The 13,076-nt window shown below is 40.3% G+C and overlaps 1 protein-coding gene across 4 annotated transcripts in view; it reads right to left on the bottom strand.

Annotated features, from left to right (window-relative positions):
• The window catches only part of ARHGAP26 (Rho GTPase activating protein 26), a 489,482-nt gene that overhangs the window by 190,602 nt on the left and 285,804 nt on the right, over nt 1–13,076 (bottom strand). For all 4 annotated transcript variants that reach the window (XM_069592302.1, XM_069592300.1, XM_069592301.1 and 1 more), the window contains exons 13-14: nt 12,660–12,725; nt 8,343–8,417 (exon numbers count right to left, since the gene is read on the bottom strand). In XM_069592302.1, the coding sequence (XP_069448403.1) occupies nt 8,343–8,417; nt 12,660–12,725 (141 nt within the window). The remainder of the gene's footprint in view (nt 1–8,342; nt 8,418–12,659; nt 12,726–13,076) is intronic.

Genomic DNA, 13,076 nt, shown 5'->3' with positions numbered 1-13,076 from the left:
GAGAACGTCATTGGAACATGTATATTATATAAGAAATGAATCGCCTGTCCAGGTTCGATGCAGGATACAGGATGCTTGGGGCTGATGCACTGGGATGACCCAGAGGGATGGTATGGGGAGGGAGGGAGGAGTGGGGTTCCAGTTTGGGAACACGTGTATACCTGTGGCAGATTCATGTTGATATATGGCAAAACCAATACAATATTGTAAAGTAATTAGCCTCCAAGTAAAATAAATAAATTTAAAAAAAAAGACTAGATTCGATACTTAGCAACCTGATAAGCAAATCTGTTTATCAAATTATTTTCTGATTATAAAAGCTGTACCTCTTAAAAACTTTAATCATTTTCCATATCTAAAGCTTAAAAATCCAGAATATCTATAGCCACATCTGTTCTAAGACCTAAATGCTATTGCTGTCTTCTGTCTGTCTTAGGAGAACCTGCCTGAAGCATCCCTGTAAGCAAAGGTGACGGTGGGAGGAGCAGAGAAGAAGGGGAGTGTCCATCTGTGGCCTCCATTCTCTAGGAACTTAGGACTGTGGTGAATAGTGCCCTTACTAGCTCTCAGATGGGTCAATCCTCCATCCAAACAGTATACTAGCTCCCGGTTCTGGTCAGCATTTGTCTGCTGTCCTTTACTGGTAAGTAAAACTGGAAGTGCACAATGTCAGGGCTTCTTCTCTGCTAGTCTTCAAAGATTTGGGGCCGTTTCTGCAAGCCTTACATCTTAGAAGTTGTCATAAGCATATCTGTTACTTCAGCATTTCTTCAGAAAGAAACTTTGCTTGCTTTTATTTATGACACTCTGTGAAGGGTGTGAGAAAGGAAAGGCATAGAAAAAAGGCCCCAGAGGAGCCAGAAGGACGGTTCATGGTTGGACCAGAGATCAGTGAGTGAGGCACGCTACTGTGACCTGAATCTTTAAAGCGTAGCAATTCAAACCTTCCATGATTTCTTTGTAGCACTGACCTTAAATGTTAGTTAAAAAAAAAAACAAACCCAAAAGACAAAACAGGATAAAGTCACAGGATAAGAAAAAAAGAACAGCAACACTAAACTTGCATTCCCTCAACACCACTGTGAGAAACTATAAAGACACACACACACACACACACACACACACACACAGACATACAGTTTCAACAACACAGAAAATAAGGCTCACAATCAACATTCTACTTGTCCCTAGAGGATCATCCACCAGGCAGTGTTCAGGAGAAGCCCAGAGGAAGACCCACACTGGGGAACTATGTGATGGGTGACTGCTTTCTGCCTGCTCTGAGCTACAGCCCATGCTATTCCACGGAAGGGGGACATGCTGCACTGCACCCATCCCACCACAGCACAGCTCAGTGTTGAGACTGCAATCCAGGCAGTGAGATGAGACTGCGACAGTGTGGAGGTGTGTCTGCTTATACAAAGGGAAGTGAATTCAGGAGGGGAAAGTTCTAGAACAAATATGAGAATGACAAATGAATAACCACAGCATACTTCAGATTAACCAGGAAGTAACTCCACTTCACCCACAACCATGACCAACCAGAACCAGGAGAAACCTTTTCAGGAGTACAGGTAGGTCCACACTAAATGAAAAATTTCAGAGTACCAGAAACATGGATGGAATCATGTATAATAGTGCTCTAATTTCATGTGACAGGATGATTCTAATAGGAATCATGAAAACAGCAGCAGGATAAGGAGAGTCTACTCACAATGAATTCAATTGCAAAGGTTTATAAACCACTCTGTGTTCAGGTGGATTTAAAAAGAAGATTAAAAAGCTGATAAAATACTTGTTCACATAAAACACAGAAACCAAAGCACTCAAAAACATTTCACAAAGCATCTGTTCTACATATAAATAAAATTCAGAAAAATATGGATGCTGTGAAATAAGACATCAAAGCAAAAAAAAAAAAGAAACACTGAAATAATAAAGGTGAAATGTAGAAGGCAGAAAGGTAGAAATGAAAAGAGTTAAAATAACTCAGTAAAAACACTGATAATTCAATTACCAAATTAAAATGTGCATTATAAAGAGCAAAAAAAAAAAAAAAACAGCCCCAAAGAAATTAAAACAAATGGCATGGATATGAGGTGCAAATTTTAGAATGTTTGCTTATGATGCAAAGAATCAAGACAGAAAACAACATTAGAAAGATGACAAATGAAGATAATTATGTTTTTAAAATGTTAAGAATTGAAGAATAACAAACAGAAAGAGAGTTTGCTTTTCTTTAGAAAACCGTGTGTGAAAACTCCTTCACTGGACTCCAATATGTGTAAGAGAAGGACTAAATGGTGATATTTAAAGCAATGGAGGGACTTCCTTGGCAGTCCAGTGGTTAAGACTTAAGTGATAAAGGGTGTGTGGGTCTGATCCCTGGTCAGGGACCTAAGATCCCACATGCCTCTCAGCCAAAAAAACCAAAACACATATCAAACAGAAGCAATATTATAACAAATGTAATAAAGACTTCAAACAAGGTTCACATGAAAAAAAGCATCTTTAAAAAAATAAAATAACAGAAAGGGAAAATTTTCCTCCTCACTGACATATGGTTATTTGTCAACTGGGTAAGTATTTGAGGAAAAGTAGGGCTAGTTTTCATTTTTCATGGATATATTCCAGATGGCTTTTAAGGAAAACAAAGTTTTTGCAGTCCTAGGATGGGGAAGGTCTTTTAGGCACGATCCATCTATGAAAAAGACTAGGACTTCATAAAAATATTATAAATATTCATAAGACAAAACAAAAACAAAAGTACCCATATAAAGTTCAAAATAAATTATATCTGAAAGAAAATATTGGTAACATAACTTCCATATATAAGAGTGTCTTAAAATTGAAAGATAAATACATCAATAGAAAACTGGCTGACAACACAAATAGGCAATTCACTTAAGAATAAATATCAGCAAGAAACCTAGAAAAAAAAAGCCAATCTCACCCAGAATATTTTTTTAAATACTTATAATTTATATGCAAAAAAGTAACAGAGAATGGTATGTGGTAAAGGATACTCTGACAGCAAGTTTGGGAATATCAATTAAAGGCCTTAAAAACATGTGCATACCTTGACCTAGAAATTCAACGTCTTAAAATAAACTCTAAGGAAATAATTAAATATGCATATAAAATTTAAAATAACAACAGCTAACATTTATTGACTAACATGTAGAGGCTTTGGACTCAGCAACCCACATGCATCTTTTCTTTAATCCTCTCTTTAACACAGAGGCAGAGGCTATTATTACAGATAATGAGACAGAAGACTAGATGGGCTTAAATAATTTGTATAAAGTCAAATGGACAAGCAGTTTAATTATAACTTGCTCAACTCCAAAAGGCATGCTCATAACATATGCTATCCTGCTTTTGTGGGGATGTTCACCTGAGCACTTTCTAGAATCATGAAGAACTGAAAGTAATCTACAGATCTGAGAAGAGGAGGCTAATTAAAATGTTATAGTACATCTATACATATGTGACCCAAAAAAACCCACTACACTTTAGAAGAATATAACAGAAAATAGACATTATACTGTTATGCGAAAGAAGATTGCTAAAAAGCAGCATATATGCACCATGTGATTTCTAAGCATTTCTTGTTATATGATGGGACACTACATTTGAAAGGTGACAGAAATATGATAAAATAGTCAATGCTGCTGCTGCTGCTGCTAAGTCACTTCAGTTGTGTCCGACTCTGTGTGACCCCATAGATGGCAGCCCACCAGGCTCCGCCGTCCCTGGGATTCTCCAGGCAAGAACACTGGAGTGGGTTGCCATATCCTTCTCCAATATATGAAAGTGAAAAGTGAAAGTGAAGTCGCTCAGTTGTGTCTGACTGTTAGTGACCCCACGGACTGCAGCCTACCAGGAAAATAGTCAATAAAGACTATCTATAGTCTAAAAGACTTTTATTTCTTCTTTGCTACTATGACTTTTAATCAGAAAAAAGGTTTTTTAAATCTGTACATGAAGAGACAGACGTATACTGAACATGCACAGACAGAGCTATCTATGTTTTTTAAATGCTGAATCTAACTTTAGAAAGATTTACCTTCACTTAACATTCAGGGGGAGAAAAAAAAACAAACAGTACACACATGGAAGCCACTCCATTTCTAAGAAGCTGTAAATCGGCTTCCTCTTGACACTCTTCAAAGACATGGATCAAGGGCAGCTCTTGGGATGACACTAGCAGAAGGCCACATAGCATATGCTGTGAGAAATTCTGGCAAGCATTCTTTAGAAACTCGATTCTGCGAAATACAATGTTTTCAAAGTGTGGCTCTTCCATTCCTCCTCCCACCTAACATCCCCCAACTTGAAGCAATCAAAGGAAGCTTCTGGTTTTGCTTAATTCTAACTCTCATTTTCAATAATAAAAACGTACTCTTCCACTTTGAGAGACTCTGACCAATAATCCAAATCTTAGTACCTGGTACATAATACAGCATCCAGTGAATACAGAATGAGGAATAGTGACTGAATGGCTCATACTCAGCCCAGCCGTGTCAGGGAGAGGTTTTGGAGTATAAGAGTTATATTTTTTTACACTCTTGGCTAACCCAGTCTAGTACAAGTATGAAGAATTGATGAAGATGAAGGGAGACACGGCTCTGCCTTCAGGTCTGGAATTTCTCCGGCCTAATGGGTGATCCCTCAGTTCCCAGAGGGATCAGTTCCAAGAGCCAAACTGTTCAACTTAATTGACAGTGAGAATCTCAGATATCCTTCTCAACACTTTTGATTAGATCTTGCACTGTGGTCACCTCTCAGCTCTGGTTGAACCTCAGTCTGGAATCTAGTCTATCTGTAATGTCCTCCTGGCAGAGACAGCTGGCCTTGTGACTTTCAGCTGTTGGTTATTAGTTTCTCATGACATTTCTCAGATGTTCATGATTATTTTGTCTGTCCCTAGGAAAACTGACGAAGCAAACAGGACAAATATCTTGTTCAAAGGTCACTAAGTGAAGTGATAAAAACAAGATCTTTTCATACCACTCTTTGCTTAGCACACGTGAGCTAAGATAGTTGGTTCTCTTTTAAATTAGCAACTCCGTCTAAAATGTCATATTTCTTTTCATTAGTGTCATCTTACACAATCATCTGCTGCCTCTGAAATCTCTCTGCCCCTTTGACTCCCCTGTATTTAGTTGGTTACAAGGTCCTGTTGATTCTCTTTCTCCAGTCCTTTTGAGGCTGTGCTTTCTTCCTGACCTCAGAGCAGCTCTCTGGTTCAGCAGTTGGTCATGTATGCTCTGCCTAATCTATCCCAACTGTCTTATTCCTCCATGTGTTTCCAAGATCACATGCATGCTCCACATTGCTGCCAGCATTATTCACCTAAAACTAGCCTCTGATCAAGTTACATCTATGTTAACCATATACTTAAAAAAAAAAAAAATCACCCAGAAGCATTATTCCAGAAGGCACTCCCCCACCATTCTATTAATAATCCTGCTCAGTCCCCAGGATTCTATGGACCAACCTACCTTCCCACCCCACCCCTGCACACCCACCAACCTCCCAGAGGTGGTGTGGGATCAGAGACAAGCAAAGGATCCAGGCCATTGGGATCTATCTGCTATAGGTCATGCAACTGGCCTGAAGACTGTGAAATGAATCACATGGATGGCCCCATATGGATCAGTGAAAGTCCATCCTTGGGACCTTCTGTCAAAAAGATCAAGAAAGACACTCTCCACTCACTGATGCAAGTTCCAAGGACCACTGAGGCTGGTTTATCTATTAACCTTCCTGCAGAGAATACAGCAGAGACATAGGAAGACAAGGGCTCACAGATAATGAGACACCAGAAAAAAGAAATGGGAAAGGCTGCAGTAAATGTGGAGCCACAGGCCATGCCATGCTTCTGCCATCTTGGACTCACCAGTAATGTAAGGAAATAAATGCCTATTCTGAATTGTCTTCTTGACAGTTTTGTGTAAAAAGAGTACTCACACAAACAACTCCACTACTTTGAAAATTTAATAGCATCTTACTTCCTACAGAGAAAAAAAAACCCTGAACTCCTCAGAACAACACTCGAGTTCCTCAATCAAAGGGGTTATCTCAGATTTCCAGCTTTAATTCTCCTGTTCTAGTATTTTCAGATATTAAAATAATAATAATGAAATCAATACTCTTAGTTCATAACATTTCCTGAATCTGAATTATACTTCTGTTCTCCCTCCAATACTCAGACCTTCAGACCCAGCTCCCACTGGGCACCAGCATCATATCTTACATAACAACTTTCATATGAAAGCATAACTGCCCCCTAACTGGATACTCTGTGAACAAGGAATGACTCTACAAAGTTTCACCTCTAGCACCTGACCATCTCCTTCAGAGAGCAGACACTCCACCAATGTATGTAGCTCTGATTGAAAATGAAAGACTAAGGATAGATACCTGTTAGACTCTTCATTCTTTCTTACATTAGAACTTTTCAAAAATTAACTGTATTACTGTACAATCCAGCAACTGTACTCTTGGGCATTTATCCTATAGAAACAAGTTAATCTTCATTACTTTATAATTTTATACACTTTACAAAAACCTGTATAGCTGTTTTATTCACCCACAGAGTAGAAACAATCCAGTCATCCTTCACTGGGTGATTGGCTAAACAAACTCAGGTACATCTACACCATGGAATATTACTCAGCAAAAGAAAACAACTCTTGATACACAAGACAACTTGAACAAATGTCAGAGGAATTTTGCTGACTGAAAAAAAGCCAGTCCCAAAGGTCACACAGTATATGATTCCATGTAAATAAAATTCTTGAAATGACACCTTCATTCTTATTTTTTGGGCTTCCCTAGTGGCTCAGACAGTAAAGAATCTTCTGGCAATGCAGGAGGCCTGGGTCTGGAAGATCCCCTGGAGAAGGGAATGGCTACCCACTCCAGTATTCTTGCCTGGAGAATCCCATGGACAGAGAAGCCTGGCCGGCTACGGTCCATGGGAATGCAAAGAGTTGGATACGACTAACACCTGCTTCAAAATGACAACAATCACAGAAACAGAGAACAGATTAGTGGTTGCCAGGAGTTAAGGATGGGGTTGAGGTGAGAGATGAGACAGATGAGGGCAGCTATAAAATGGATCCTTGTGGTGACTGACCTGTTCTGTATCTTGATCACATCAGTATCTTGGCAATGATACTGTATTATAATCTACTGTTAAAGTGGGTTAAAGTACCCAGGACTGCTCTATGTCTTATAACTGCATGTGAATCTACAATTATCTCAAAATAAAAAGTCTAGTTTAAAAACAAAAAAAACCACTAGCTATATCTCTAATCTAAAATTAGATTCTCAGTGCAAGAGTACCTCACAAAGAATCATAGTTTCCAACAATAGATCTCACAGCAACTATCATACATTAGAGTTTTGCTTAAAAGAGGTGAGAAGAAAAGAGAATTTTCCTGATCAATATGAAAGGGAAGAGTTTTCTTTACACATAAAAATTATTTTCAGAAACTGGGATGGCAAAAAGAAATGACAAGTACTAACAAAGAGAAGTGTCCCTGCCCAAAACACTGAGCGTGGATCCTGAGCAAGTCTATCTCTAACAGTGCATGGCTGGACTTCCATGGGGATGAGTAAGAGCCACCAATCTGTGAAATCTGATCCGTTTGCCATTTAGAGCCATGTGACTCACTGAGGCTGCCTGCATTCATATCTAAAAATACAGGAAATCTGCAGCCTAGGCAAATTTGGCTCATTGGCTCAGGGCTTTTTGATTCAAATGCTGCACATTTAGAGATAGTGGTTTTATATTTATACCAGCCAGCTGCAAAGGAGGTTCTGTTGCTCAAATGACAGAGACTAGGTGGAAGTCTAGAAGCAAAGAGGATCAGAAGACTTATCTGCTTCTATACATTTATCTGGAAGTCACAGGATGACACCTTCTCAGTCACTGGGAACATGAGATCTGAAGTTCTCTGCAAGCTAGAAGGATGAGCTTTCTTGGGGAAAATGGGTGTGCCCGTGAAATGCTGGTCTTCAAAGAGGACAAAGGGAATGTCATGAGCTATTAAAGACAGAGTAGGGTGTGGCAGTCGCATGCGCAGTGGAGCACCACTTGGACTGATGGCAACCAACTCTACAGGCAGAGAGGGTGTGCCGCTGTGGACCTGCCATTTTTTGTTTTGTCTAGTCCCACTCAGTTATCTCCTCCAGTAATGCCTGAGGCCATGACCACTGGTGAGTAGGACACTTGATATCTGGGAATTACCTCTTGGACACTCGAATTCCTTCTCAGGAGGCTCCCCCTTCAACCCTTGGGAACTGCCTGGCAGAGCCCCTGCACTCACCCATCAAGACGCTCAGCAGCTTTTGCACTCTGGAATTGACCCCCACAATTCGGTAGAGCCCTTGCTCATTGATCCCTGAGAAGAGAAACAGTGAAGATTTAATTAGAGGCACGTCAGAACACCAGTCAGGCCAGCCTAGCCAAATGCACTTTTTTCATTTTCTCAGGACTTCTAAAAGCTTCTCTAATTAAAATTCCCTGTCACTCAGCTCTGCTCTTAGCGAAGGAGTGGGATTTGGTACAGCTGTCTAGGATTTCATGGGTGTGCTGCACACTTCAGCCCTTGTGTTAGTTCAGTCATCACAGGGGCACAAAACCAAGGTAGCATTTGAAGAGTTTTGAAAGATGTGAAATATACATGTCTCCATATGTCATATTTACCCAGTTTTTTCATTTAAAAAGTCAAAAATGAAACGATAAAATAAGTTCACACTACAGACAAGGATAAACACTTTATAACCTATTTTTGCATACAGAATGCAAATACTGAGGTGTTGGGGCATTTTATATTTTGGACAATGTTATCAGCTAAGGCTGAGAAATTAGACAGTTCATTCATCTGTGGTGCAAATTTCTTTATAAAGAAAAAAGTCGACCATCTTTATTGAACCCAAGGAAACATGAAAATAGGCTAGAAGGGGTTCACCTTCAAACACCCAAACAAAGAACCAAAACTAACCAGCCTCAGAACTTTGTTCATTGAACTGCAAGGATTAGATCACCACTGACCGCATCCTTTACATCCAGACCAAGTGGAATGACGTGGTGAAATGACTTTTTTCCTACTGGCCCCAAGCCCATTATATCTGACACTTCTCAACTAACTGGTCTCCTGTCGCTTCTTATTCCCCTGATGGTCATCCTCCACTTAGTACCCAAAAGGAGCTTTTCAAAGTGTCAGTCAGTTCAAAACATCTCTTTCCTTAAAATCTTCCAATGACTTCCCACTGCATTTGGATCAAATCAAAACTGACCATGGCCTGTAAGGCCCTACACAGTTGAGCACAGCCCGTCTCTGACTGCTTTATCAAACACCTTTATGCTCCTCCAGCCATGTGTGCCTTCTTGTTACTCCAACATGCAAAGCTCATGCGCTCAAACCACAGCCTCTGCACAGGATTCCCTCTACCTGGAGCATTCTTCTCCCAGATCTTTTCACCACTGAGGTCTCAGCTTACATGCAAATTTTTGGTCAAAAAATCCCATGACTAATACTATTCGCCACTGCCTTAACCAGTTTTCTTTTCCTTATAGTAGTCAATAGTATCTGAAATCATCTTTATTATTCAATTTCTTGTTTGCTTTCCCCCCACAATTATCACATAAACTTTAAGTACAGTGAGTCTATCTTCTTCACCATTATATCCCCAGTACCTAGGTAAGTCTACAATATAGGACAGAATGAACAAAGTATTCATCAGGGCCACTACTTTGGGACCAAAACAAAATTTCCTGGAAGAAATTTGGGAAAAGGCTGACTCTGCAGTGTTTTTAACAAGGCCTTTACAGAAATGGAACTAATAAACAAAAGGAAGTAGTCCAGAACGGTAAGATTTTACAGCTCAAAGGGACTATAAAAGCATGTACATCATCCTGCATGGTTCATGGGCTAGGAGACCCCGGGTCTCCTGAGGGATGGGCCTCAAGTTACTGAGTAGCAGAACCATTATTCAGGGCTGTGGGGGCTTGAAGGGCTTATCCTTTCTGCAATGTCTCCACGCCTTCTGTCTCTGTGCTTTCCTAGAGCTTCACACACTTTCAGCTCCTAGTGGATGACTGACGAACCTCAGCATGCATGAGGTCTGTTCACTCACCTCTGGTCACCACCAGTGGTGGTGGTGTGTACATACATGCACCGCAGTAGGGAGATAACCCACGGCCTCCCAAGCATTTATGCGAAAATGGCGTTTAACTCACACTGTCCTTGTTTCCTCTTTGTGTTAAACCTTCTTTTGATGTTAAAATATATCACATTCATTCTCTTTTTAGAGGGGGTGGGGACGAGGAGATGGAGGCTGAAAGATCAAACCAATCGGTGACCCTCTTCTTCCTCTACTAATCACTGCACATATTTTCTGGTTTTACATCAGAAAAAGTCACCTCTTGAGCTGTGGGTTTGCATTCATCACACAGACTGTGAAGGAGTTTAAATGATTAGGAGATGTTGCTCTCAGTTTTGGTGGCCGAAAACTGAGAGACAAAGGGGCTGGTCCACCTCTGCAGAAACTTGAACTTCATCATGGAGGGGAGGGGAGGGGAGCTCACTTTTGGCTCCATTTTTATACTTTCGCCCTTGTTAATCCTGGTGTGCTGCAGTCCATGGGGTCACAAAGAGTCAGACATGACTGAGCAACTGAACTGAACTGAACCCTGTACCTCTTATTTCTCATTCCTTTAAAATGACAAGCAAATCAAAACGCCTATTGAAAAATTACCTTAGTAACACACTTTAAAAAGTGTCAAAAGTGCAGTTATGGAAAATAGACAAATCCAAGGAAGACAGTGAAGGACACCAGAAACTGCCACTCACAACACAAGCTGTCCACGCAGGCATGATCCTTCCTCTCCTTGCCATCCCCCGAATGGGTTCAGAGTGGACAGGCTGGTTCATAACTAGCATTTTTCACTTAATATACATTAATGAAAACCTTAGGTTTCAATAAATATATTTCTACTGCATTTTTAGTGATTCAGAGTGTTTTACTGCATGGATGTAGCACATTCTCGGTTTAACCAATTTTTGAGACATTTAGCCAATTTCTGTTTTTTGTTTTGTTTCTTACCTTAGCACTACTGTATAAACATCTTTATGGCTCAACCTGGCCCATGACCTTATTTCCTCAAGATCAATTTCCAGAAATCTCACCTTCTTCTATTTTATATTCTCTGGCTATGTTTTACACATCTTTGCAACTCTTTATTAAAAGAAGGTATAGCAGAAATAAGCAAACTTAAAAAAAATAGCCCGCATTATAATGATTACTTCGGAAAGAATAGATTTGGACTAGATGCACAGGAGTAGAAGTTTATATGGTTAGTTAGTTTCATTTTGTTTTTTTCTCCCCCTCTACTCAATGCTTCATAGCCTTTAATAAAATGCTTGTATTTCTAAACTTGTAAGAGTTAAGGATCCTGTTTTAGAAGACAGAACTTCCTCAGACAAAAGGGCTGGAGGGTTGAGAGGTTGGAAAATCAGTAAGATTACCATCTTTGACAATGGTTCAAATCAAATCCAGTGGAAAGACAACAATCAGCTTTCCTCAGGAATATAACAGACAACGTACTCAAAGCTTGAAACTGCCAGAATTGAGGAATCTCCTCTGCGGCTGTCTCCTCTGGGACAGAGACCACTGATGAACCAGCTTCTCTGACCTCAAAGTGCTGCCCCTATGGACCCAGGAAAGGTCAACGTGTGACTTCAGCACCACTGCAGGAAACCAGGGGCCTGACCCTTTCTCCTTACCTAGATAGTGCCCTGGGCAGGATTCCTAACCTGGGGTCCACAACCCCAAGAGGCCCACTAGAGAATTCAGGGTGTCTATCAACTCAGAAAAACAATCACAACTTTATTTCCACTAACCTATAATTGAAATTAAACATTTTCTTCCATTACAATATAAGCAACAAATCACAGCTTTAGCAGTACATGCAACTTGGTTGAAAACCAAAGATATTTTCCTAACATGTTAACAACTGTCACTGACATCTTGAACTATTTCTGAATTATGCTAGCTATCAGACCCACTGCCGGAATCTGATGTGTAAACAAAGAATTGCATATATTATTATATCACAACCATGGGTTTTAGTATTTTAGCTGAATTTCAGTAACTTCAGTAGCTTCCTTGGTGGTTCAGATGGTAAAGAATCTGCCTGCAATGCAGAAGACCTGGATTTGATCCCTGGGTTGGGAAGATCTACTGGAGAAGGGAATGGCTAGCCACTCCAGTATTCTTGCCTGCAGAATTCAATGGACAGAGGAGCCTGGTGGGCTACAGTCAATAGGTCCACAAAGAGTCAGACATGACTGAGTGACTAACACACATCAGTAACTAGATTCCTTATAATTCTATGTATTTGATATGCATGTATTTAAAACAGTCTTCTGATTAGCTGAAAAGGTTAATGACACCAAATGAATCAAATCAGCTGAGAGCCCTTGTGCTTCAGAACAACACAAGCTGTGGAAACACACTGCCAGTGGCATCTGGAGAGTGAATGAGTCACTAGAGATTGGCAAACAGCAGGTAGCAGGTCTGCCACCTCACCAGATGTGTGACCTTTGCTGAGAACAATGCCATCTGCTGAACTGTTTTACCTCTGGTTTCCACAGCATGGATGCATTTCTTGATGATGCTGAAGCCAATGCTGTCCAACTGTGCAGCTGAAAGAGAAAGAAGAAGGCAGTCAAGGTGCTGGCCGCACACATACCAACTCTGAACAGGGCTTGACCAACCCAGCATGACTCAGTCCCATGGTGTCGCTAAGGATTCTTTTCTTTTTTTTCCACTGAAAGTACAGGAATGATTCAAGATTTAAAACTGCCATCATGCACGGAGAGCTTAGCATATGCCAGGTATAGTTCAAAGTGCTTTGCACACATCTCATTTAATTTTCATGGTAACTCCCTGCAAGGTTACCGTCTATTAACAGCAGAAGAAATGCAGCACAGAGTGATGAGTACTTTACTGAAGGAGTAACCAGGCAAACTTTAACTTGTTTTGCTATTGTCAGG

This window comes from Ovis canadensis, chromosome 5, assembly GCF_042477335.2.
Source record: "Ovis canadensis isolate MfBH-ARS-UI-01 breed Bighorn chromosome 5, ARS-UI_OviCan_v2, whole genome shotgun sequence".
NCBI classification, from domain to species: Eukaryota; Metazoa; Chordata; class Mammalia; order Artiodactyla; family Bovidae; genus Ovis; species Ovis canadensis.
The sequence above is the reverse complement of the archived record's forward strand: the minus strand, read 5'-3'. Positions and strand labels throughout refer to the sequence as shown.